The 27,149-nt window shown below is 49.0% G+C and overlaps 3 protein-coding genes across 6 annotated transcripts in view; 2 read left to right on the top strand and 1 right to left on the bottom strand.

Annotated features, from left to right (window-relative positions):
• The first annotated feature begins 221 nt into the window (after positions 1-221).
• LOC120906556 (extensin-like) lies at positions 222-6,060 on the top strand. Its single transcript, XM_040318315.1, has 4 exons — positions 222-654; positions 733-900; positions 1,007-2,127; positions 3,572-6,060. Exons 1-4 carry the CDS (start codon positions 597-599, stop codon positions 4,403-4,405), a joined length of 2,181 nt encoding a protein of 726 aa, XP_040174249.1. The 5' UTR covers positions 222-596; the 3' UTR covers positions 4,406-6,060.
• A 2,713-nt stretch (positions 6,061-8,773) lies between these two features.
• On the bottom strand, positions 8,774-10,974 carry LOC120906623 (poly(ADP-ribose) glycohydrolase). The gene is made up of 3 exons (XM_040318422.1): positions 10,751-10,974; positions 10,534-10,654; positions 8,774-10,448 (listed from the first exon to the last, which is right to left on the bottom strand). The coding sequence occupies exons 2-3, from the start codon at positions 10,553-10,555 to the stop codon at positions 8,806-8,808; spliced, it is 1,665 nt and encodes a 554-aa protein (XP_040174356.1). The 5' UTR covers positions 10,556-10,654; positions 10,751-10,974; the 3' UTR covers positions 8,774-8,805.
• A 1,167-nt stretch (positions 10,975-12,141) lies between these two features.
• The window catches only part of LOC120905828 (all trans-polyprenyl-diphosphate synthase PDSS1-like), a 52,115-nt gene continuing 37,107 nt past the window's right edge, over positions 12,142-27,149 (top strand). Inside the window, exons 1-2 of one of the 4 annotated variants that reach the window (XM_040317038.1) lie at positions 12,142-12,268; positions 18,591-20,162. In XM_040317038.1, the coding sequence (XP_040172972.1) occupies positions 19,791-20,162 (372 nt within the window). In that variant the 5' untranslated portion in view covers positions 12,142-12,268; positions 18,591-19,790. The other 3 variants (XM_040317037.1, XM_040317034.1, XM_040317036.1) reach the window with 3 other exon arrangements.

Below are 27,149 nucleotides of genomic sequence, written 5' to 3'. Positions count from 1 at the left end.
CAACAGCCACGGATAAACGGACAGCCAGATAAAAGCTACCCGGATGAACGGCACTCTGTTTGCAACATTGAGCTACTTTTGCAGATGTCTCGCGAGCAGAATTCCGCTTTTGCGGCTATTTCGTGCAGGGCGTCACGGTCGTCTGGTTGCGATCGGCAGGGTTAACGCGACGCGTCCAGTACTCAACCCCGTACCGGCCTAAACGCAACCGCGCTGTCAACGGCCAAAGCCAAGCAACAGAGCGGCTCCGCGGGGAGCGACGGCGAATGACGCTAACAACGCCGTCCGGTAAAGATAACGGGAGGGCTGCTCCGTTTCAAAATAAGAACCGAATTCAAACTGCCGAATACAGCACCCGCGGTGTATTTATTCGCTAGGCGGTTTTTGATGATGCTAGACGATTCGGTGCGGTATCGGTAAGCAGAGTGTGTGACATTTATTATCGTGTGCGTGTGTGTGGTGAAGCATCGAACCATTGCCATTTGCAACTGCGGTGAGGCTTGCAGGCGCCTGCACCAACATGTTTATCAACAAAGCGGACCGGACGAGCTGGCTGTGACGCGCTATCCCGCCCTACTTCTCCCCTGCCCTAGCAAATGAATGAACAAGCGATGGAAAAGCAGTACCACGAGGTAGCGGCCCGTGCAGTGTTGGGTGAGTGTTGCCTCTTTTCCCGCCCACGTCGGCCTCCGATCTGATCCCAATCCGTTGTGCTTTTCCGCGTTGCTGCAGGCTACCTCTACGACCACGACATGTACATGCTGGCGGAGCAGTTCTGCATGGACTGTCCGTACCTGCGGGCGGACCAGGGCTCCTTCGAGCTGGGCCGCATCCCGGTGAACGTGCTGCAGAAGCCCCTGCAGCAAGTGATGAAGGAATTTATCGCGATGCAATCGCAGCGTAAGTGTGTGTGTGTGTTTAGACCCAGAAAGATAATGCTCACTCTTCTTTCTCTCTCTCTCTCTCTCTCGCTCTCTCTCTCTCGCTCTCTCTCTGTCGCTTGCAGTCCTGCAGCTGGTTAATCTTTGCAGCACCGTCGTTGCCTTTCCGCACACCGACTCCACGATGGTGCTGGTGGACCATCTGATCAATGTGCTGAAGTCGTCCGGCACGGGCCCGGTGCTCGATGCGGTCATTACCACCCTGCCGGCCTACAGTGCCGCCTGGGCCGACAGTCAGTCACCGCCACCGTCACACCCGACGCCACCACCGGCAGCAGCGGGCCCGCCAACCGTGCTAAACACGTCCGACTCGATGCAGGACAGCAACGTCTCCACCATCTCGGTGCAGAGCCGGCTCGAGGAGGACATCAGCATGATGCCGGTCGATCTGAGCATGATCGAGACGGTCGCACCGGACCCGCTGCCGACCAGCGCCCACAAGCGCCCGCCCGTTTCCGCCGATCAACCAGTGCCGGTTGAGCAGCAGCACCCGTCGCCCGCCTGCGGGCTAGCACAGCAATCAAACTCGCCCGCCGTCCGATCACATCCCCATCAACACAGCAAACCATCGCCGGTAACGGTTACGCTGCAATCGCCGCAGGAAACCGAACTGCTCGCGACCAACCCGCCCCAGGTGGCGCCGGTCGGAGCGAGTGACGAAAATGTGCCGCCCGCCGCCACCACCACCACCGCCGCCAGTGTGACGCTGGCCGATCCACCCCGCTCCAATGCGACACCGCTGGACAACCCGATCGTGCCCGGGACGGCCAGCTCGCGGTCCACCTCCAGCCGGAAGCGGACGCACATCCGCATACTGGACTTTGGCACGCCGCCATACAAGCGCGGCAGCCCGTCGACCAGCGGATACAGCAGCTCGACCGGCCGCCGCCTGTCACCCCCGCCAAAGGCCGTTACGCCCACCGTGCGTCCCAGGCCCGTGCTGAAGCTGCCGGTGACCGAGGAGGAGCAAGCGACGCCGGCGCCGCCGCCTGCTCACCCACCACCGCCAGCTCAGCCACCTTCACCTCCACCGCCGCCACCTGTTCAGCCATCATCACCACCACCTCCACCACCACCACCACCGTCCGCTACAACCGAACAACCGCAGCCAAAGAAAGAGATCGTGCAGCGGCAACGAAGCAAGCGGGCCGTCGCGAGCAAACCGGAGACGGAAACGATACCGCCGGTAAGACATCACTGGTTGTGTGTGGCGCGGGGGGGGGATTTGGAGTTTCTTTGCCTATGACTTTTTCACTTCAACATGTATGAATTTTTTAAATGACATTAAAATGGTAAAGGAAGACTTAATGAAATAATCGTACCACTGCTAAAGTACTCAAAAATAAGGACAATAACTGGCACTGACTAACTAAGGGTGGTTTATCCATGGCAGAATAGTACATTTTGTGTTGATATTGGTGTCATTTTAACTATCAAGGCGCATGATTGTGAACAGCATTTACGTACTTATGGTATGTCTCCGGTTAATTCCGGAAATTTATGAAGTTAATTTATTTGGATACATTTTCGGACCTCCGTAGACCTCATATCTAGGCACTGGTCATACCGCTTTTTATTGTTTAATAATTGCCATGATGTGCTAAAACGAATTAAAACTTGTGTCTGACCCCTAGTAGGCCCTGATGTCGCAGTAAATACATATTTTCTGTCGGTCAGTTCACCACCATAGGCATTCTTAGCAATTTTGCCCGCATCAGTATTATTTCTTCCATAAATCCTTTTTAGCGCGTTCAACTGCTTTGAAATACATCGGAATTTATAGTGGAAGTGGTTATCAACTTGAAAACAATAGTGTTTTATCATATTGTGGTCTGAATTTCATAAAAAAAACACGTATTTAATTTTAACTGACTTGTATTTCCAATAGGTGTCAGTCATCTCGATGTTTTGATAAACAAGTGCATAGTTTACATGGCTAGAAGAAAAATGGCAATTACCAAAACGCTTTTCATGCCATGATAATTATGGCACAGCCTTGAAATAACTGTTGCTGCAAATTTTGAGCGTTTGAAACAAATCTGAATGTTCAAAATAATATTCTTTAATCTTTATCTTTGCTAACTAGTTAAATAAAATAATTAAAAAGCTGCATCAATAGTAGGCGCATTAATATATCTCAAATTATTACGAAGTGTTTCAACAGTGAGATTTCCATGATATAGATTTCTGCTAATAGACGAGCAATTTCAGCAGACAAATATTCAGTTACCTTTTAGCAATTTAGCTGAAACATTCTTATGACTTCATTATCTATATCCCAAAAAACATATCTATAGCAATAAACCGTAATTTGGTATTTTATTTGCGCTTCCATCGTAGAGGTCTAGAAATGGTTTTAACTTGTTCTGTAGATGGGCCCTTTCAGTCTTGAGTGAGTTTTATTATAGTCTTATTAGGTCATACAATACATTCAGTTGGAAAAGGAAGACTTAATGCAAAAATCGTACCAACATCGTTCCAAACATGATAAGATTTTAAATCTTCTTTGGTTGTTGTTGTCCAGAGTGAAAGTAGTATGAATGAAAACGGAAAAAGCGTTGCACGAAATGCACCAAACTTGCACCACTGCTATCGATTGCCTAATTTCATCTTCTTGCCTTGCTCCGCAGAGTAAAATACCTACGCCCCCGGCCAAAGTGCCCGCCGCAACGGAACCGGCCCCAACCACCTCCTCCTGTCAGCCAACCACCAGCAGTGCGATGGTTCCACCGAACCCCCCCAAAGAGGCACCGGCGCCGTCCAGTAGTACAAAGTCGCCGAGACGCGCTACCACCACCAGTCAGCCACCAAACCAGCATCACACCAAAGCAAAGGAGGTGCCAGTGAGTGTGCGGCCACCGTCCCGCTCGCCGCCCCGCTCGCTGCTGCCGCCCGGGACGCCCGGCTGCCCGGTCGATCCGCTGGCCGTCTACCCGATGACGCCCCGGTTTCTGACCCGGCCGCTCCAGCCGCTCTGCATGCTGACGCCGCTGCTCGGCCCCCTCGACATAAGCGGCGTCAGCCAGCTCAAGTCGGGCAGCCACTCGAAACCGTCCGACATCAACACGCCCGGCTACCCGATCACGCCAGGGTGTGCGAGCACGCCCTCGCCACCGCCGGACAGTGGCCCCGGTGTGTCGTACTACGAGGGCGGCAAACCCACGGCACCCCCGGCACCCAGCGCCGAGCGGGCCGAAGTGGGCGCGCCGGGGGATGACGGCGAAGCGTCCGACGGGGAGGAGGCAGGGCAGTACTTCGAGCCACAGCTGACGCTGGCGGCCGGCAGCGAGGAAATCAGGGTCGTCCACCAGCGGGAGGGCAGACGCCGGCCCGGCACGTTGCGCGAGCGGGACAGCGAGTACGAGGAGCGGCTGGCGTCGCGCATCGAGATCGACAACGGGCAGCGGGTGTTCCAGATTGCCATCGCGCCCATCATTAATCTGTTCGAAAATGGCACCAGGTAGTGGTAGGAGGGGAACCGGCGGGGGGGGGAGGGATCTTATTCCCACGTGTAAAGATATATATATTTTTTAAGTCGTATTTATAAGGGAGCTTCATTGTGTGCTCCAATATAGGTAGCCTATTTCGTGCAGGCATCTCTTCGGGCGAAGAAGTTAGTGCGAGGGAACCATAGCTTAAGCCTCCGTGCTCTCCAACCTTTTTCAGCATCATGGACTACTTCTGCAGCTTTGCTTTTCTATATTTTTTGATATTTTTTCCGCGACCCACATATATTGAGGCCATATACAGTGGAACCCCTCATAACGAATTTTGTTTTTTCGCGTAACGCATAAATACTCAACGAGTACAATCATGCCTAACTAGCAATTTCATTCGTGTACAGGATACGTATTTTAGGAACTGATCTGAAATCATAATCAAGCTCGGGGCTATTTGCAATTCATGAATTATTTAATTTTCACTATCCTTCTTGCATATGAGTTTCGATATAATCAACAATCATTTAGTACAGGGGTCTCCAAACTAGTTACGAGTTTAGTTGGGAAAAATCCGAAGTCGACCCCGCTCCGACTCCGGGATGGTAGGTTCGCTCAGCATTATCCGGAGCTGTTCGATATCGTCTGTCATCCCGAGTCGCTTGGAGTCGTCTGGATGCGAAGTCATGCAGAATCTTCCAGAGTAATCCAGAGTCTTGCGGAGTCGACTCCGAATTCTGACGACTTCGAACGACTCCAAATTCGAACGACTCCGAACGACTCCGGACGACTCATCTGGAATCTTTCAGAGTCATCCGGAATCTTCCGGAGTCCGACTCCAGGCAACTGCAGATGACTCCGAACGATTCCGACTCCGGACCACTCCGAATGACTCCAACTCCGGACAACTTCGGACGACTCCGGACGACTCTGGACGACCACGGATGACTCAAGATCACTCCGGAAGACTCCGGACGCCTGTGGACGACTCCGACTCCGGACGGAATTAGTGGTTCCCATTTTGCCAGAGTCAGAATCTGACTAACAATTGTCGGAGTCGGATCAAAGTCGTAGGTGCTCTCCAGAGAGCACATCACTTCTCCAAACTACAGCCCGCTGGAGTCTATAATGACTTTGCTAAGGTTAAAACGATTTGTCTAGTTTGTTGACTATGTCAATCGATATTTTGACTTCTATCAAGCATGTTCTTATCAAGTTCACCCATCAGCAAAAAGTAACTGTCACAATGGCCCTCTCAGATTTGGAGATTTGATCAACGCATTAACTACCAACTGCTGCCACTTGGAGGAGTTTCGTATTACTACCAACTCTTCCTAGACATAAACCAATAGCAGATGGTTAATCGTGCAGGCATATTATATACTTTACAGCATAGGAGAACTACGGCTCAAATAACTTTTATGCATAAATTATTAATTGGAGATTTTGATGCACCTGACATTTTAAATTTTATTTGCTTTTCTACTCCCTCTAGAGGTCTTAGAAGTAGAGAGCTACTAAGAAGCCCTTTTAGATCGACTGGTTTTGGTGCCAATGATCCACTGCTCAAAACTTGTACTCTGTAAGCATTAAGTTATTTAGGCATACTGCCCGATAACTTTGATTCAAATAAATAAATAAATAAATATTCTTGCAAACGAGATGTCTCGTTTTTAATCCAATTCGTAAATATTCATGCTTAGGAAGTTATCCCTGTAGCGCTACAAATCTCGTTCATCAAGGGAATTTAGCAATTTTGGAAAATATTAAAGAAAATACATAAACAACCGACCACGTTTCTACGAAAATTGAAGCAAAATAATAATATTGTTAAAGAAATAACGAACTTCAAACATCATCCCATATATCAGGCATTATGAAGACCTTTTTCAGTTTCTCATCTGCATTTATGAATTTTATAAAAAAAAACTAACTAAAAAAGCACATTTTCGGACCTAGAACCAATAGTGTATAGTATGGTATATTCATACAAAAATTTTGGAACAGAGTCTCCGCATAGCATGGTGTGAGTCACTGGAACGTATTAATCGTTATGCGGGCTTCCACTGTATTCTGCAGCTTTTTGATCAAATATGCTTACTATTCTTATTCTAGACATGCTTGTTGACATTTTAATAATGATTGTGTAAAAAAAATGTACAGTATAATTAGTGTAGTAAGCTTTTATTTAAAAAAAATATTTCGCTGTTTACGCCACTTATCACAAGTTGGAGACCATTGTAAGGCTTGAGCTACGAATGATACACATAATTTGGTAAATAATTTTAGACAGTTACGACGTTTGCTTGTAAGTTGCTTTTTTGCATTTTAAGCCTTCCGCAAGGACAAAACAAAAGTCCATTGCAAAGAGCATGTCCGTTTTTGAGACATCGCGTGATAGCGAGCAATTCCGAATGAAGGCAGTAGCACACAGGCGCAGACAGACACGTGTTTCTTCACACCATGTGTGATTGAGTTTAGGGTTTTGGAAGGAATGTCTGTAAAACAATAGCAAACATAGCATTTAACATTGCGTAGAGTTAACCGAACGGTGGCATTGTTTTACATTTTGAACTTTTAATTGATTCATTAAGGCTTATTCTACTCTTGGAATTGAGATGTCTCGATTTCGGATGACCTTCTCGATGGATTTTCCCAAGCAGACTTCTGTTACTATACGCATAATTCAAATAAAAAGCTATCAAGATCAATATTTTGGTCTCGTTTGGAGAAAAAGAACAGAATAATTATCTGAATGAATCGATTTAAACTGGACTTTGAAAGTTTTTTTTCTTAATTTAACTAAATTGAGTGTTTGTTTGCGAAAGGAATAGTAAATTCCGCAACGTTAATGTATAAGATCGCTAATGAGAGATAGCAATGTTCCCACCGGCGCTTTTGCGGTTCGTCTACACGTGCCACAAACACCCCATTTGGCAAAGCTCAGGCACAACTAATTTTATAATGCTAAACTTTAAAACCGGACTCTGTTAATATGTATCGGAATTCGCTTGTATAATATTGGTTTCTATAAAACATCGTGAATGCGCAAATTTGATAAAAAGTCATTACATCTTGCAATTATATCGATGCTATTGAATTGCTATTGTAATAAAGCGGGCGTAAACTGGTGTTAGAACAGTTTCGGGCCACACTGTACGAACTGAGGTGAAGTTGCATATTTATTTCAAAATAACTTTGGATAAGGAAGTCGTGGCGACTTCAAACTTCGATCATGCCTCAGAAAAGGTGTTCTCTAACCGGGGACAAAAAATAAAAAAAATATCCAATTTTGTAAAACATTTGTTTTAATCATTTAAGTTTATATCCAAGTCACATATACAATCGCCTACCCGGGTATTATTCCAACACGAATGGACAGTGATAAGAACATCCATACCATAGGCAATTATTAGAAAACCTCATTTGAATATATGCAACAAGAACCAGTTAATATTCCAACAAGATAATGCCTCCGTACCTGTCAGCAAGAAAACAAAGGGTATCCTGGAGAGAAAGCAAATTAATTTTATGACTTGGTCAGCCGTTTCTTCTGATCTAATGATACCGTCGAGAACGTCTGGGGTATGTTAGTTCAAAAAGTATATGAAGATGGGAAACATTATCAGACCGTGGATTACGAGACATGGATGTTACAGGAACTGTTAGCGTCCAGGTATAGCGATAGCTTGAATGTAGACCGTATCGCACGTCCTCCGTTTCGAGCAGAATGTCTAGGAATAGTTTCTAGGAATAGACCTGTCCATGTGTCTCCTCTCGGCTGGATTGTTCTGTCGAACCGTATCTGTCCACTGCTGCGGTAATTACATCGTAATTCGTCTTCTGCGGCGTCATTTCGCGCAGCTGCTGATCAATGAGTCGCAGCACTTCGGGGTGCTTGACAGCTCGCCGGTAAAAGTCTTCACAAAATTGGTTCACGTTTGCGTCCTACAGTAACAGAGGATTCTGGGACATTCCCTCCGACAAGACAAGGGCAAATAGCTGACGTAGATGTTGAGCATTTCAAATGAAACTGCTTCCTGTAGGGTCCTTGATATTTTGGTGTCGTCCTGCCGCAATCCACATAGCAACAGTACACCATGCGGCCAACAACGATATCAGTCTGGCAGTGGTGCGTGATCCACCGGATGCCCGTACCAACATACAATGGAAGCTGCTGCAATGAATTTTGATAATGAACAGGTTTTTTGTTTTGGTGGTACACATGACGGTTAAAACCAGCTTAAACCAGATAAACATTTCATCGTCATTACTAAGGCTTGGGCGCCACTGCCGCAGCGCTCCTCCGTTCCGGTTTGTTTATTAGTGAACAATAATAATTACATGTTTAAAGAAACAATCCCCCCCCCCCCCCGAGTCCCGCAGTCCCCCTCCCCCCTCCCGAAAACACATCTTCTCACAATGGACTATGTGGCTGGCGCACCGGGCCCGCTGTCGGCCGCGCCGGCCGGATCGAGCCGCTGGTACAGATAGTCGTACAGATCGTCCGGCTCGTTCGCGCCAGCGGCCGGTCCCGATCGCGGCCGCGCCCCGTACCGCACCAGCAGCCGGAACAGCCGCGGCACGGACACCTTGCGCGCGGTCAGAAACCGGTACATGCGCACCAGCCGCTCCTGCAGCCCGTCCTCGTTGCAGGTGAAGTAGAGCAGCGGGCGGCCGACCACGCACGCCACCATCAGCTGCAGCAGCGCCTTGAGCGGCGCGTGCCCCCCGAACGCCCCGCAGCCCCAGTTGCCGGTGGCGATGCCGGGCAGGGGCCGCTGGCCCTCCGGCACGTAGCTGAACCCGACGTACGCCTTGGCGAGCTCGCGGCGCACCGCCCGCTCCTCGTACTGGTTCACCGACGGCTGCACGCGCAGCGCGTCCAGCCCGACGATGTAGCAGCGCCGCCGGCCGCTCGCGTCCCGCGGCGTCCCGTCCCGGTGGTCCGCATCGAACGCGAACGCGGACGCGTAGTTCGCGTACGCGCAGTACTGCTCCGTACCGAGCACGAAGTACGCCTCGGTTTCGCGCAGCGACTCGAACAGCAGCCGGCCGACGAGCAGCTCCGGATTGATGACGCACCGGATCTCCTCCTGCACGCAGCCGTGCCCGATGACGCCACCGCCGAGAAACCGGTTCGCGAACACCATCTGCAGCAGCCCGGTGCCCTGGTCCTCGATCGTGCCGTCCGCGGCCACGTGCAGCGGGGCCCGCTCGGCCGCGAAGGTCGCGTCGACCGCGGTCCAGTCGGGCACGGCCGGCTTGCCCAGGCAGCGCCGCTCGTACGTCAGCACGCCGGTCGGCATGCCGCCGGGGCAGCAGACGCGCCGGAAGTAGTGGCACAGGCACTTGATCTTCTCCACCACCGACTGGCTGGTGCCGGCGAACAGGGGCGCAAAGTTGGTGCCGGGGAAGCTCTTCTCCATGCCCGAGCGGGGCGCCGGAAAGGTGCAGAGGAACGCGTTCGCCAGCAGACAGGCGGCCTGCTCCTGCGTCATCGAGACGGCATGGTTGTGCCACTGCAGCAGCAGCGGCACGGGTGTGCGGAACAGCTCCTGCAGCCGCAGGGCGAGCCGGACGATGCGCGGCAGCGTCTCGCTGAAGAAGGCGGCCCGCTCCGCCTCGTCGCACTGCTCCTCGAACAGGCGGTGCAGCGCGCCGAACTGGCCGCCCGCCCGGTACTCCGGGTTGTACTGGACGATCGCGTCCGCCAGCTCGCGCGAGCTGCCGATCGGTTTGGCGAGCGCGCGGCACACCACCGTCCACCGGCTCTCGACCGCGTGCGAGCCGTCCGCGTTGCGCATCATGCACCGGGCCATCATCGGCAGGCGCAGCGTGACGCCGCAGGGCAGTGGGGGCCGGGACCCAACGTACGGGGCCGGCGGTTTGCCCGCGTCCGGCTGGTACGGCAGCTCGTACAGCACCGTGTGCTGGTCCGACCGCTCGATCGGCGGGAAGTGGGCCAGCTCGTACGGATCGGTCCGGTGGTGGTAGATCGCTTCCAGCGGGCAGCCACAGTCGCTCGGTTCGGCCGGCCCGCCACCATCCATACCGCCGTCCTGGCAATCTTTGGATAGGGAGAGGAATAGGAAGAGCAAGTTACAGGTAAATACGTGTACGCCCGGCTCAGCTCGCTACAGGCTGCTACCTACCATTGGCTGTGTCCGCTTCCATTGTGCCGGCGGGTGGGCAGGGTGAAGTGCTGTGCTGTCTGTGACCACCCGTCCACCCTGATCCGTTTCCGCCAACTTGTTTACCACATCCACATGAGTGCTGGAAAAGGGAAAGGCAAAGGGATATTAGCATTCCAACAATGGAGGGAAAGCGGCACCACTCTCTCACACACACAGCCTCACTTCATGTACTTACACGAATCGGATATCGGGCAACGTGTGTTCGGCAGCGGTACGGAGCGAGCCGAAAGAGTGCAAAGAGCCACGGAGCGTATTGGAAGAGAGCGAACGATCCGTCCTGCGTTAAATTTACGGGATAAATTCGGGGCCCTACTGCTGCTCGCAGATCGCTCCCCCACCACGAACGGTGCTGTAAACAATGCACTGTTATTGTGCCCGCCCGCAAAACCGGCAAACGTCAAACGTCAGTGTGACAGCTGGGTGTACGTGCGCAAGGGCTCCGTTCAGCCCCAAGGTGAACAGACAACGTGTGCTGCAGTCGTTTGCGATAGGCTCACCTTTGCCGTACAGCAAGTCGGTTTTCGGCGACAAAATTTGGATAGATGCCAAATGGGTATAGGGCAAGGGCTGTATAGGAACGAGATAAAGTATTAGGCTAGAAATAGATGATCCGAGATCGTCGCGGTACCGCGAAAATTGCTGTCAATTCTGTTATAAAATCTGACAGATTTGCGAGATAATCGCGGTTTTCTTGTGCTGCCCAAACCGATTTATAATTTTTATCACGATTAAAATTTGTATCGAAAAGGGCTCTTAGGCCGAAAATGCACGGACCGGAATTTCACGGTCGCAGATTTCCGGCTGCTGTCAAACCCATATAAAAAGTGTCAACGGCAACTTTCCCGAACTGTCATATCCAAACATTTTTCAGCAAGTGGAATTCCGCGGCAGCGAAATTCCGGTCCGTGTATTTTCGGCCTTACCGCAGGACTCCACACAGCATAACACGGAGCGCAACATAACAACTGACAGTTGCCAAACGCTACAGAAAACGCTTCTTTGATGGTAACAAGTCGCTCAGGGCGGTGGCAACGCTTTTTCGCCTGCGATTTGGTCTGTCAAATTTTTATATGGGATTTGACAGATAACGTCGGACGACGAAATCGCACGTCCGACGTTATCTGTCAAATCCCATGTAAATCTCATTCGATAAAATCGCATCCGATCAGCGTTGCCACCGCCCTTAATCCCACGCAATGTCTGTTCGTCACGTTTGCTTGTCTTCTTTGTAACCGATATGGTTGGGAGCGGACCGAACCGCGCTGTATCGAACCAGCTGTCACATGTATCACCACTCAATTTGACAGAAGGTGTTTAAATAACCGCACAAAAACAAACTCCTGCAACCACTGCTGCTCTCCACATGGAAATGCAGCAATACTGAACGGATGAAAATATTTGAATAATGCATAGCCTACTTTGTTTCCTTCTAAATGCACTAGAATATGAACAATCTTTTTCCTCCTTCAAGTGCAACCACAGCGAGGAACTCCCTTTCCCCCGGGACGGACTCCCAAAGTATTGGGCAAAACGTCAATGTCATATGGTTTCTGTTATTGTTGCTGTTTCAGCACATGCGTGCGCGCACCCTCGGGGGAGAGCAAAACAAAAACACACACACACACGCTTTATTTTCCCTGAAACCCGTTCTGGGTCCCAAAAGACGGTATCCCGGCAGCAGCGTGGTCAAAAGGTACGTGTTTGTGCCAGTTTGAATTGTTTGATTTGTTTTTCCTCGCCAATCTCGTTACCGTTCTAGTGTGTACGCGTGTTTGTGCTATGAAGGGGGTGGTGGGTGCCCTGTAAAGTGTGTGTGTGTGTGTGTGTTGCCCATTTTTCTTGTTTCGCAATCGCAGCCAATAGTCTAGCTCGGACCCCGGAGTCCCGCTAAATTCACAGGATGATGCAGCAAGGCATCCGGCTTGTGGTAGCTTGACATGCAAGGTCGGTAAGTGTGCCCGATCAAACTATTTACCGGCATCAGTATGTGTATGTGTGTGTGTGTGTGTGTGTGTGTTTAAGTAGTATGTGATTGAACTGAACATAAAAATCTATGTTGACACTGTCGAGAGCCCGCTTCAGCCGGACTCTCCCCAATCATAGCTCGCTCACCGAACATCAGCTGTTTGTAAGAAGATGGATGCACATGACTGCATGCACTGCTGAATTGCGCGGTGCATGCAATGCAATGCCAAAATGCAACAGCTCGACCGTACCAAGGTAAGACGACGGCAACGATGATGATTATGTTGTTCTATGTTGCTGCTCCATCAGCTGATCGTACCAGAGAGGTGCGCGCGTTTGTGTGTGTGTGTGTGTGTGTGTGTGTGGGATTTCGAGATTGGAAATATGTATTGCGGACGGACTTGGGCACGTTCAATAGCTGTGACTGGTGATTACTTAACCTTCAATTCTAATAGACACCTACCCGGCTATGTTTTGTTCATTTATTTCATAATATCTTTTGGCTGAAGAATCGTATTGGACCGTAATTTTCAGAATACACAGTATAAAAAACTGCGCTCCAAATAGTGGTCCAAAAATCGGAATTTTAAAATTATTTTAATGTACTTATATACGTATATTTTTTAATGGATTGATTCTGTCTAGAAGGAGAATTCCACTCTCAAAATGTATGTATAACGGTTTTCATTCTCTTGTTTAGTAAGAAACACTTACTCTAAATCTGGGAGTATTGTCGCAAAACAATTTTTTTCTACACAAAATAGTAATAACAATTACAATAGCAATAAAATTCCGCTCCATTATTCCGAGCGTGTGAATTACATCTGCGGCACGGATTTTCCTATCAGAATCTAGTTAGTATTAGCCCGGTTACAGGATTGGGCAACACAGATCTTCGTGAACTTGTCGCAATGTCAGGGATGTACCCAGCGATGTCAGATTGTGTCTAGTTTTTTAAAGGATTTATATATGTTTACCCCATAGTCATATCCCATTTTATATCCCAACCCAATTATTCGTATTGATTTTTGATCAGTTTGTTTCATCACTTTGAGAATAATTTTCGGGTCGTGTTGACGCACATGTTTGCAGTCCAGAATCTTCTTATTTTACTTATTCTATTGGCCCTCACTATACAGTCCGTCTGTACTTATCAGTATAAAACAACTGGAGAGTCGTTCCTTACTACTGGATGATGTTCCGGATGGGAATCCTGAGTTTCAGCCATAAGATCCTCAGTTTAGCCCCAGTTTCCGCCATAGGATCATTCTTTCTAATACCTAATACCTAAGAGTAGGTCGTTCAAAATTCCCGGCAGTCGGGCATACCCCGATTCTTGCTGATGTGCAACAATGAAATTTTTGATCCAAGTCTTGATCAGTATGTTACCAGGCCAGGATTTACGAATCTGGCTCAAAAGATAGGTCTTTCCCTCCTTATCAGACGTTCAGTTAACGGATTTCAACGAGCAAAACTCTGCTTCTTCCTCTTCTTATTATTTTGAGCAACAACGCCACCAGCTTTGATGATTTCAGTCCGTCATAGCCGCTAATTGCCTTGGCGTAGATGTAAATGACTGATTGGTATGCCCAAAGCAGGCTATTAAGTTCTATGTTTGAAAGGTCTGGTGTTTATATGGGTGTTGAACCATGACGGTTATGTTGTTAATTTGTGCCACGGATCAATCAGTCCCAAAATCAATCCACCAACCGGAATTAATGTGTTGAATTGATGGCTACATTTCACTGCCAGTGGGATTATATCAATGGGATCTAGTTAGAATTTGCAGGAAAAGCCCGAAACCCCCCGTTTAAAAATATAGCAAACGCATTGCATATTTCAATCACGATTACGCCAAGCAGAAGGATATTTACTTTGGAGATGTAGTCTGTAGCAACCACTGTAGCAAGGCGTGTTTCTATGCAATCGCTAAACATTCCCACGGTGTTTGATCAGCGATAGATAAATTCCGGAATTATTCCTGTAATCTAATAGGTTCTTCATGAAGGGGGCTTCGTTTCGATTTGGTCGCTAATTGAATCTGATGATATCAGCATCAATGCGTTTACTTCCATATTTATATATTCCATTTCCCATGTTCCAGGGCTATTACAGCTAGCGTGGATTTCGCACGTTATTACTCTTCAATGGCGGATTTTGTGGAAATGAGCAAATAACCTATAAAATCTTCATTATGTTCACGCAACAATCAAAAATAACAATAAAAATGTAAATGTTTAAAATGCATAGACTTACCCGTAGCGTTACGTAACGCCAGAAAGTGACATCAAAACTGTTGGAAATGGAGAGCGTTTGTTTGTGATTGTAATCAATAATTGTTGCGCTTATTTTTTTTCGCTCTCCTCTTGCACTACAAGACGAAGGTATGACCTTCCAAGGATCTGGGCGATTTTTAAAATTCAGTAATCGCCCTTTCCGAAGCGTTCATTTATCAAAAAATGACTGCAAGCTTCACCCGGCGTGTGTTCGAATCCCGCCATCATATCCTGCTCCTATTGGTAGTTCGGGTGGGTGCTGGCGGTGATAGGTCGGCCCAGCCGCTTGTAATTGCTATGTACTCGTTTTGCATTCTGGACCTCGGTTCGCGATTGACATTGGGCGCTGGTAAGGCACGTACACCGACGACAAAGGACCCCGCCACCAGTGTTGTCCAGCGTTCTTTGTTTTTCGACTGTAGCGAAGATGGGTTTTGCGGTAGAATTCCGACGGGTACGCTCATTACGAATTCCGTCGTGTACCGTTGATCCGAGTACGACATTAATTCCCATGTGTAATGTGTGTAAATTTTAATGAAGTGACCAGGTGATTGCTTTGCGAAGCAGGAAGTGTATGTAAAATGGGCTTTTTGTTTCTGTTTGCTGCCTCCAAATTTCAGGATCCGTGGGAAATGGGCAATTAGGGGCGCACGGTAAGCCAGCTAATTAATGGCTATGTAAATGAGCCACCAGATCAGACGATACTAGCTTAATGTTGCAAAACACGGTGCGGCGAATCGATACGATACGGCGATTCGGTTGCAATCAAGGAGAGTAAGCTGATAAGGAGGGGAGAAGGTCGATAGAATTTTAAGACGACTTCTTAAAGTTCTTGAGTAGCAAAAAACAAGCGTTATCAAGCAAGAGTTGAGGGGAATGCCCTGCTTAATCACTTGCTAATGTTTTGCGCCGTTAATTGCAGACTAATTAATTCTACGTTGTTCTGGGGTTTAGGAGATGCCTTAGCATTATGCGCCATGCGATCCGGTTTAGGTCTTATTGCTGGCAATGAGGCTGATTTTCCTGCGCCTCTGTTTAGGTTGCGAAACCTCTGTTGAGATCCAAGTACTATTCACAAGTTTGCTTGTGTGTGTTTTTAAAACTAATTTTAACCCACAATTCCCAAAGTGTTCTTAACACGCAATAGATTAATAACGATCGAAAACCGAACGATCCGAATTGACGTCAGCTCCGGTGCGTGAGACTTGCCAACGCCAACGAGAACTTTAGTTCGTCTGATTTATGTTAATTGATCTCCAAAGACATTCGTTGCGCAGGGAAGGTGGGAATATCTGTACCACGAGGGGTTCCAAACCGACCGCGATTCAATGCCGTATTGAATTGCTGCCGAGCACCGATCTGCCGGGATTATGATAGCGAATCGGAGCGTTTTACGATGTTTGAAAATTTGCGCATTTTTTGGGATCTTTTTATTCGCGCGCGCAAGGGACTTTCTGCAAATTTGCGTCATTTGTCTTGGAAACCGGATTGGGGTTGCTGTCCTTTGCCTGTTTGCGTCATTGGCAGGACGAACTTCTTGGCATCGTCGTGCATTGGAGCTTGAGATTCTTGCCCAGTGGCTGTACTGGCGAGGAGTTTCAGCTTATTTCCTTTTGCTTTCGCGCAACCGTTGTCAGTGTTCTAACGATGCTGCATTAAGGCGTGTGCGCGTCGAGCAGAATGTGGCAAGCAGCAGGCGGTGTTGGAGTTTCGGATTGAAGTGTGTTGGAAATTGTGTGTTGGAGAATGCGCGCATCCGGCAACTAAGCAGAAGGTAAAATGCGATAGCAGCCGAAAAATACGACTAATCCCAGAGTAGACGAATTGATTAACAACTAATTAACAACGTTCTAATTGAATCGAACGATTTGCATGATATCGACGGGTGAAACTTTTCTTTTTTTTTGGCGGTGTTAGATTGCGGTTCTTTGGAAGATTCAGGGTTTCAGAATGTTTCAGACGTCATTTCACTTTCGTTAGGTTACGCAAATCGCAGTAACGTCTTGTTCAGGGTTGAGTTGGAGTTTAGTAATCCGTAATAACACAAAGGATCCAGAAGTGGAACCAGTTCCGAAGTCTTCATGAGAATGATGAATTGTTTGGATACGTTGAAGTTATCGATACAATCTTAGCTGCATAGGGCCCAAACGTCCTAAGGAGATGACAAAACCGATTCCGATTCCGTAGCCGATTCTGATTTCGGAGTAGATTTCAGAGCCGATTTCAATTCCGGAAACGATTCTGATTCTAGAGTTGATTCCGGAGCCAATTCTGATACCAGAATCGGAATTCGCTCCGGATTCGAAATCGGTTTTGTCATCTCAATGCAGAATTGCCGACCAGAATCAGAATTGGTTCCGGAATTGGAATTAGCTCCGGAATCAGAATCTGTTATGGAATCAGAAGTTTCCTGTTTCGGTGCTGATTCCGGAACCATTTTCGGAGCCGATTCCGATTCCGGAGCTGAATCCTGAAACGATTCCAGAAACTGATTCCGGACCTACTATCCGGAATCGATTCCAGAAAATTTTGGAGCTAGCCGAAATTCATTCCAAACAAAACTTCATTTTTGCCATCAACTATTTCGAATCATACAATGGAATAGTTCAGGGATCTTCAAACTTTTTTGTTGCGGGCCATTTTGACGCTATCTTTAGAATTAGTGAACGTTTAATTTTCGTTCAAAAATAAAAATTAAATTTTTGATTAATTAGTGAAAAAATAAGCTTTACAAAGTCATCGCGGGCCGCATTGCAGGCTTTTGATTACAGGCATTACAGGCTGGTTGTAGTTTGGAGACCCCTGGAAAAGTTGAATCGGTTAGGGCAGTGTTCGGCAAAGTCCGGCCCGCTGCAACACTAAATCTGACTCGCGAATGGATTTGACATTGATTTTGAAAGACGGAAGGCAACTATTCGTGTAAAAGTACGTTCTAAACACCTTGTAGCATGACATTTACTACATACCGTCGAACTCTTTCAACTTTTATTAACTAACTTTATGTCGTTATGATTGAAGCCTTATGGACTGGAGCAGAATCCAGTTGAAAGCAAAAACTGTATTTTAGGCTTCAAATGGCTTTTGATTATGCCAAACATTGGCAATTTGGCCCTCTCGTCAATATCTTCGCTTCTCAAACTAACTCAGATGTTTAATTATATCTCGTTCTACGGCGTGTATACAATGAAGCAGTTTAATACCGATATATCAAAACATACTCCTTTAATACTATCGTTTTGCTTGTTCAAAGTTACCACTAGAGAAATCAATGCAAGATCCCGGGATCTAACGACCACCCTACTACTATTACAATTAATTTTATTAATAGGAACTACCAATCTTTTACCTTGCTTAAATGAAGGTATGACAGCAATCCAACAATATCACCAATTGAATTGCTTGAAATCGTTAATCAATTGATTTGTTGTTAAATTTTCTATAATTCAATAATTTATGTACAAAATTTGCAATAAAATTTAACTGAATAGTTTGCGGACCGCTGATAAAATGGAATGTGTCAATCGGATAGGGTAGTTTTACAACAAGAGAGGAGGAATTATGGTTAGGAGGACGAGCGCATCATTAAAATAGTTTCTTCCATTCGGGATTTGAACTTGGAACGGGCGTGCTGTGTTGTTTGTTTGGTCGTGCGTTTGCTGACCGTACCACGGCACCGAAACATTAGGTGATAGTGATTTAAGGCTACACGTTCTGTTTTGCGATCCGAAGTCATTGTGTATTTCATGCGTTTCCTTCACATTTTCTTTGTTTCAGTGATCTTCCTTTTGCTGCGCCTGGGCTACCACACGGCCCCCTACCCTCCTATTGATCTCCTGGTCATCATCGGCATCAATTATCACCATCACCGGTGCCTTCGTCACCTGTTGCAGTGTGTTTGTGTGGAAATCCTCCTCTTACTCCCACTATATCCGGTCGCTTGTTTGGAGAGGAACATAGACAGAGAAAGAGAGACAGAGAGAAAGAAAGGAAAAAAAGGAAAACAGAAAAAGAAACAGAGAAGAACAGAAAGAGAAAGAGAGAGAGAGAGAGAAATCGAGCGACAAGGAAGGCAAGTCGGGAAATTTTTTGTAATGCCGTCGTGTGGTGGAACCGAATGAACCAGGTGCTGCCTCGGAGTGAAAGCGATAGACAAGACGACATTTCAATCTTCGCAAACAGCAAGGCGCAACCACGGGCATCCCGAACGCCGAAAACTTTCCGAAGTCGACGACGACGACGACGGCCCCTACCAGACGTCTTGGGAACGGCCCCGCAGCAGCAAGAGCAGAGAGGCTGTGGCCCGCGCCTAGTAGCTGCTCTCCGCGCTCGGAGCTCGGAGGCGCATTTTACGCTCTCGGCAAACCGGTACCACCGATTCAGAGCGCACACCGTCCCGCACTCTTTTACCAACCACATCTCGCTCCTCAGCGGCCTCCACTCAGCCACCGAAAGAGGGCTTGAGAAAGAGAGAGAGCGCGCTCCGCCTAGAGTGGGAGCCCGATTGCGCAGCCCCGGATAAGTGGGTCGCAGTCGCAAGAGAGAGAGAGAGAGAGCGGGAAGCCCGAAGCGCGGTACACGATCCCCGGGCCCCGATCGTGTGATATCGTGGCTGGAAAAGTCACGCTGCGCCGGTGGAGTCGGAACGGGCGGTATCGGGCCGCCGATCGGGGCCTGATCGGCGGTGTGTGTGCGCGCGCGCGCGCGCCCTCGCTTAGGTCGGGTTTGGTTTCGGGGTTGGAGGTGGGGCGGTAAAGGGAACGGCACCCGTTTTTGGTGGGGCACACACACGCAGCGAAACACCACTCGCACCGCGAGCGAGCATAGTATAGTAGTAGCAGAAGCGACGGCAGCATCATCAGCAGCAGTTGGCAGCAGCAGCAGCAGGCAGACAGCAGCAGCAGGCAACAGGCAACGGCATTTCGGGGGCTTCGAGTGCTCGAGCGGTCCATCGAACGGCTCACAATTGTTTTGACTATGGCGTGTTTAAGTTCGTCCAACCGGGCCTGCGTCCGCGTAGTGCAGGAGAAACTGTGTCAGCTATTGGCGGTCTCGAAGGGTCCGCTCGGTCAGCAGCAGCAGCAGCAGCGGGACCTGTCGCTGCCCGCGTCCGGTCCGGTAGTGAATGTTGGTGGCGACGGTGGAGGCGGCGGAGGCGGCCATCGGGCCGCGCTGCTCTCGGCCGGATCCGGCGGGCCGCCCCTGGTCGCGCACAGCGTCAGCGGCCCGATCAAGCGCAGCTTTTACACTGGCCGCGGCAACTTCATTCAACCTGCAGCTGCACTCGCCCCGGCCAGGGCTGGTGTCCGCGTGCCAGTCGGTACGGGCGCCCTGTTCGAGCTGAACCAGGTGAGTGCGAATATTTCCGTTCGTAGGGAAATGAAACTGTTCGGGCAACATTTTGTGCAAGTTGGTGCAGAATTCGAGCAAGTGGAATACAAAAAAAAATGTGGAACAGGATATCGTGTGTGTGTGTGTGTGTGTGTGTGTGTCGTGTGTGTGTGTGGTTCGCAACGATCAACGCACCACAACAGGGGCCACATTGCAGCAGTAGCAATCGTGGCCGAAAAAGTTGGACTCTCTGGTGGCCTCCCGCCCCGGAATGCGGGGTTCCACGACCCGGCGGTCGGGGCCTACCGATAACTCCGTGTGGCTGACGAAAGTGTGAAAGTTTTCATCCTTGAGGTGGTCCGCTGACACACACACACACAGACAGAGAAAGAAAGAGAGAGAGAGAGAGAGAGAGAGAGAGAGAGAGAGAGGGGGGGACGCACCGCGCGCACGTTTATGCGGTGAAGCTGCAGACGCGCTGATGACGTGCAGGCTACGTGGCAGCAGCAATAACAAACCGCGCCGTGTGGACGAAGCTACTAGCGTACGAAGATCGCGGCTTCGTTTGGGACCTTTTTTCGGCCGTCCTTTTTGTTTTTTTTTATTGTGTTTTGTTGTTGTTGTTGTTGTTGAGGGGGAGAGACACGTTTCTGGCCGTTACGCAACGGTGCCGATTACGGCAAATAATCGGAGTGGTGATGGCGATCGGCGCAAGGACCATTGCACAACACCCAAACTGCCTAATTTTTCGTTTCCATCTATCACCTGCACGGTGAACGGTTTGCTGAGGTTTGAAGCGACTGAAGATGGGGGAAGGACTTTGCCGCAGACGACGAACCCCTTTGATTTTTTTTATTTTTTTGATGATCGCTTTTTTCCTTCCTTCAATTATATTGAACATGAAAGATCCTGTTGGCTAGCGGGCTTTTTAGATGTATCTTTATTCTGTCTGCTTACTACCATGTCCCCCTTTAATCCTGTTAGGAGACCGAAGGTGATAATGACACCTGTGAATGAATTGATACCGACATCTCTTGATCGCACGCGTAGGGCCGGCTTGGGAAGGAGCTCGTGGGTGGGTATCGTAGCACCTCGCCACCGTATTCCATCGCATATTCGAGGTCAGGCTTGCCTGCGACCTACCTTCATCTCCGCACCAAAATCAGCTCTGTCCGTTGTACCATATGTTTATTGCCATTAGCGGCTCTGTGTGTGTGTGTGTACGTACCGAGCGACGCTTTTCAGTGTGCCGAGTGCCGCCGAACCTGACCGCTCCGGGCCAAACATTGCTGTTTTTTTTTTTGTAAGGTAAGGTGGTGGTTTCAACCGCTCTATCAACTTTCATTTACCCGCGGAGAGCCGCCGAATGCGCAACAACGGCTGGATAACGGCTGTGATAAGCGGGCGTAAGTGGGAGAGGCAATGGTGGGGGGGGGGGGGCTAGCGTAAAGAGAGAAAGTAGCGGCGGCGGATTATGGACAACAACAGCGGAGCACAAATCAACCACAGCAACAAAGGAAAAGGCACCAACATCACCACTCCGAAGCGCTGGAAGGAAAGCAGCCCGCTCAGTATGAGAGAAATGACGATAAACATACGGAGCAAAAGAAGAGAGAGAGAGAGAGAGAGAGAGAGAGAGAGAAAAACATCAAAAGAACACACACACACACACACCACGCTGTGGCGGCCGTTTTCGGTGGATAAGAAATGGTGTTTTGGAATTCCGAAAGCCCTCCCTCGCATTTCCACCCTGCCGTTTTTCAGCGTGTCCTGGCTGTTCGGGGGGGTTCCGGAATGGAAAGCGGAAACATGCCGTACCGGTGAGAGATAGAGAAAGAGAGAGAACAAGTGTGAGCGAGTGCAAAAATTGGGATACACCGGGGGGGGGGGGGGGGGGGGGTGCATAGCAAAAACGGGGTGGAAAGTATCGAGCGCCTCCCAAAAGAGAAACATGAATCGTCCCTCCCTCCCCCCCTCCCCCCTTTCTTTGGGAGAAAGCAATCTTGAGGCCACATTCGTACAACACACACACGCACAGTCCCACTCTCGTGTGCGAGTGGATTCCCAGCAGTGGGCCACCCAAAATGTAGCATACCCCATAATTCATGGTAGGGAGGGGGAAGGAGGGGAGGCAGGTTGTGGAAAAGCGCCACGGTTGTCCCCTATGTTTTGCTGGGAGAGTGGCTAAACAAAATGTCTCGAGCGTGCGGCGAAAAGATGGATTTTTGCGCGCAACAATGCATTGGAAGGATCATGACGAACTCTTCGTGGACGCCCTTCTTTCTACCTTTCTCCTCCAAAAAACAACTCCTTGTTTGTGTGTTGTTACGCGCGCGCGCGTTTGTGTGTGTGTGATTCCTGACCCCAAAACATGGCGGCATGATCAGCTGTGGCTATCTACTATCAAACAATCCTGAAATAGGAGTGGCACGACATGTGCAAGTAGGAACTGATGCTGAAATGCAATCTCACCAGTGACAGCCACTAGACAGTGTTGTACTACCGATTTGCTTCGACTCTCTAGTGACAGAGCCCAGTCTCGCAGGATATCATTTTAGAAGGGGGTTGAGGGATGTGTTTATAGTAAACGGAACTCCCAGGACGCTCTTGAACTTCATGCAAACTTCATCAATCATCAATCAACCACCAAAAAAATGCATGGGAGGAGACCGTCCCTCGAGCAGTCGTGATGTGATAGCAGTGTGATAGCCGGTGAGGCATCAAGTTCTCCGATAGTACGATCTTGTGTTCTGAGTATGTGGCCAGTGAGGCATTATCTTGAGGAAGTCAGTTCTGCACACTCTCACAGTGATGAATGGTGATGGAAGTTGAAGATGTGTTCCAGATGTGGACTACCGTATGTGTATAACTGTGAGGATTTTCAAGACATAAGCACCTGAAGTGAGATTAGATGTTCCGATTGAGTTCTAGGGTGAGAACCTAGCGTCCTGAACGTCGCTGGAATTTTTGTTTTCTCACGAAAGTGTGGATAGTGATTGTGATGAGTGCCACTGCAGCTGTACCTTATTGAACAACTCTCAAGAATTCAACCATGTGTGGTGCAATCGATAGTGGATGTTTAAAAAAAACCCCAAAGAAACCATTGGTAGCTCATGCTGCTGCTAATTGGAACTCCGCGTACCCTCACGAGGATTCATCAGAATGGCTCAGTGTGCTCTACTCCAGTTAGTGGTTAGAGTCATCTAGCCTGGTCGGAACTTCCAGTGCCGGACGTGCCGCAGTAAACCTATTCCATCTAGTCGACGGATTACCCTGCGCTGCCCTGTTGCTTTTCATTCGCACATTGCCCTACTCTTAGCAAACTGGTTAACGGTCTTGATGCGAGGTCACCGACCATTTCATAACCGAATTCTCTTTTCGCTCACTGGGCACGCCGCACTCTGGACCGGAATTGAGGTGTCAAGTTTTCAAGTCTTTTGATTCGAGCTCGGATTTAGTTTTTCAAAGTCTGAGTTGGAGTAGATGTTCGACTCCACTCCGGACTACCCATCACCACCGAATATATCCGTTTCAAAGTGTGTATGTGTGTGCGTGTGACTGTTTGGCACATAGCAGGCACAGTGAATGCAAATGGAAAGGTGGGAGATAGGAATACCAAGGCACAGATCAACCACGGTGTGAGTCCGTTTGGCACGGTGAGCATATGCGCTCAGCGACCGCCAATGCTTTGATGGTCCACTATCATAAAGAATACCCATGTGTGTGTGTGTGTGTGTTTGCGCCAGAGAGCGGGTTTTCTCGTTGTACCACATACACACACACGTCTTTGACAGGTTTTCGTTAGTCAGAGGTCAAGTCATCGCCGCGGTGGGCTAGATCGCCCCATCATTATCGAAAATCAATGTCGACATAGGACCAGTAGCAGCTGCAGCAGCAGCAACTACTAACATTAGGTTATATGGATTGCCTTGGAAAAGGAAGTTAAAAACGACATTTGAAATCGAACCAAATCCTCAGCACACAAAACTGCGCGATGGGGTGGGAGTTAGATTAATCGGTTTGTGTTTTTCTTCTTCTTTACGTGGGTCAATCCGAGGCAAAGCAATACCCGAAGCAAGTGGCAGCCCCGGGCGCATACAATAAAACATCGATTTCAACTAATTCCAAGCGGCACGGTTGCATTCTTGCACGATTGGCATTGGAGAGCATTGGAGATGGATGAGACTTGCGAGTAGGACATGCATACATACGTTGCAGCGATGGTCCGTTTTACCATCCCTTTCAAGAAACTGTTCCCTACGGGTTTTGCTCGCGGTGGACCTTCCCAACGTTGAATGTCTCCAAGAACCGCTGTAGTATTCAAGTGAACGGTGCACTATTACTACCTGTTTGACGTCTTGCTTTTTTGTTACCCCGTTTGAAAGCGTGATATGATGGTACGTTGTCCCCATTTGGCACGTGGGCTGACACCAATACCAGTACAGCCGACAATACGAGCGAGTAACATTTTAATATGATTAGTACTATTTTGCCGGCACTACTACTACCACCACCACTAGAGACAGCTGCGTAGATACGTAGCGCCCATTATTGGTTTGCGCATTATACGCGCTCGTGTCCTCAAAAAAGGAAATATGGCAATCACTTGGAGAGAAAACTGAAGTCGTCTCGCCTTCTGCTTCTCCTCCTCGCATGGGTGTACCATCACCACCGTCTGTAGCTGGTTGCGTACGGGGTACTACTCTACATGCGATTTGCGACCTAGTGCGTGGTATAGCAATACCTTCAGCAATACCTGTGAACCCGATAACTGCCAGCGTAATAACACGAAATCGTCTTATATCAAACGTATCAAACCACTGCTATGGTTGGTGGTGCCGGTGGCAGTGGAGCAGTGGCTATCACGGGGGAAACAGGTTCCAAAATTTTTTGTTCCTCCATTCCTTTTGCTTTTTTTGTTGTTGTTGCTGGTTTTGGTGTGTGTGTGCGTGCATTCGTTCCTACCTTTTCAGTTGGCCTCAATGTTTGGCCTCATTTTGTGCCGCCCGTGCGGAGGTAGTGGCACTGCTGCTGCTTCCAATCGCTATCGGCTTCATCTGCTGAATGAAGCTGCGCTCTCGGAGTTGGAGTCATTTTGGGGTTCTTGTCCCGGTGAACCGGTGTCGGCCGAAACGAAACAAATGAACCAACAGCAAAATAAATAGACAACAACATTCTGAAGTCCGCAAGTGGGACGCAAACTGGTGCCCTGGGGGTGTATTTCCAGGAGACTTACAGTTTTTGGGAAGTTAGGGGAAAGAGATATCAGTGAGGATATAGGATCCATGGTTTACTCCGGTTATATTAAAAGAGAGAGAGAGACAGAGAGAGAGAGAGAGAGAGAAAGAGAGAGAGAGAGAGAGATAGAGAGAGAAAGAGAGAGAGAGAGAGAGATAGAGAGGGAAGGGGCAAAATACCAAAAACCGGAACGCGACCTATATATACTGCACGACCCGTGTTGTGTCGTCTTTGCCGTCGTCTTCATCGTCCGCGTTGCGCGTGAAGATGACGAATCTTGCACCGGCCGACCGAGTTGATCGAACTGCTCCCGGTGCAGGTTCCAGCAAACGGTGACGTCCTCGTCTGGAATGCAACCTGCTCTCATCGCACAGACTAGCCGCGCTTTCTCGACCAAGGTCTTCCGCACGAAGGTGTACCGCGCGTTCATTGATGTATGTGCGCGCGCACCGAGTGCGGTGAGAGTCCGCTGCGGTGGTACGGGGGTTTACGGTTTCACAGCCAGTCCGCGCTCGCTCGTGCCCAACTTTCCAACGCGGAAAGCGGGAGAGCCGTGCTGTGGAGCAATCAAGTTTTTGTAGTTTTTTTTTTTCGAGTTCGGCTGAGAGAAATTTCGGAAACTGTGCTACGGCTTGTGGCGCGACCCAGATTGGGGTCGGCGGTTCGCCGCCCCACCAAACAAGCGTTTTGTTTGTTATTGCTCGTTCGTTTGCGTGCCCGACACGACACGCGTCTTTATGGATGTGCAATCTTTTCCTTCCCGGGCAGCATCCGTGTTAGCCGAGAGCCTAATTTCAATTGTCTGTAGCGCTGCTTCGCTTGAGCCCGAGCGCGCCAGCAGCGACGAAATCGCTCCTCTGGCGGTTAGGCGATGGCGGCTATCTCTACGCATCTACCCTGCGTGGTGGTCACTGTTCGAAAAGGGGTTTACTTTCTCTTGAATTCTGCACGACCCATCCCGGTTGAGTTTTTTTTTGCGACCGAGATTCCTTGGGCAAGAACACCAGCTGCCAGGTCATTCACGGTGAGGCGGGCGGTTGGGTTTCAAAGGTGGACCTGCGGGTGAGTGTACCAGAGTTCAGGGCTTTTCTTTTACAATGCTGGAAATCAAAGTGTCTTCAGATTTCCCCGCCGGTTTTTTTCCTCAATTTTTTTCATGTGAACCTCGGCGGTTTCGTTGCTTCTCCTGTGTGAAGGTTCTTTCGGCGTGACCTTCGTAACCATTGGGTGGGTCATGTGACGAGAAGAACTCCTCCCAATATGGCGTCCCCAATATGGGAGAGAGATAGTGTGCCGGGTTTTTTTTTGTCATATATGTCGTAGACGATTGCGGATACGGCGTTCATTGAGGATTTCATGTGAATTGTCAATATTGATCGTGACACAATATTTGCCTCGCACAAGAGGCAAACAGTGGAGCAGAGGAGCGGGTGAAATGAGGATGGGTTCCAGGGTGTTGGGGCTTTGGGAAGTCATTCTTGCCGTGTACAGTTTGGCTAAATTTTTGGGCAGTGGCGAGGATTTTCGGGCGTGAACCGTGAAACCAGACCCCAAAGTAGACAATAAAACCAAACCAACCGAGTCTTTTTGTGTGTGTTTGCACTAGCGCTGAGATCATGCTGGTTTTAGCGCATGCTAGGTGGATGGATGCGCGGACCCCGTGAAACAATTACCTGTATCGATTGAGCTTCTCGCTATCTAGTCTCCCCTCCCCCGCCAAAGAGTTCGCCCGAGTACTGGTCCAGCCAATCCACGCTACTCAGTAAA

This window comes from Anopheles arabiensis, chromosome X (genome assembly GCF_016920715.1).
Source record: "Anopheles arabiensis isolate DONGOLA chromosome X, AaraD3, whole genome shotgun sequence".
NCBI classification, from domain to species: domain Eukaryota; kingdom Metazoa; phylum Arthropoda; class Insecta; order Diptera; family Culicidae; genus Anopheles; species Anopheles arabiensis.
The sequence above is the reverse complement of the archived record's forward strand: the minus strand, read 5'-3'. Positions and strand labels throughout refer to the sequence as shown.

Excerpts from the sequence above, each read along its gene's own strand:
- LOC120906556 (XM_040318315.1), top strand. The coding sequence starts at position 597 with ATGAATGAACAAGCGATGGAAAAGCAGTACCACGAGGTAGCGGCCCGT. Across the intron at positions 901-1,006 it reads TATCGCGATGCAATCGCAGC|TCCTGCAGCTGGTTAATCTT; the intron begins GTAAGTGTGTGT and ends TGTCGCTTGCAG. Across the intron at positions 2,128-3,571 it reads AGACGGAAACGATACCGCCG|AGTAAAATACCTACGCCCCC; the intron begins GTAAGACATCAC and ends CTTGCTCCGCAG.
- LOC120906623 (XM_040318422.1), bottom strand. The coding sequence starts at position 10,555 with ATGGAAGCGGACACAGCCAATG. Across the intron at positions 10,449-10,533 it reads GGAAGCGGACACAGCCAATG|ATTGCCAGGACGGCGGTATG; the intron begins GTAGGTAGCAGC and ends CCCTATCCAAAG.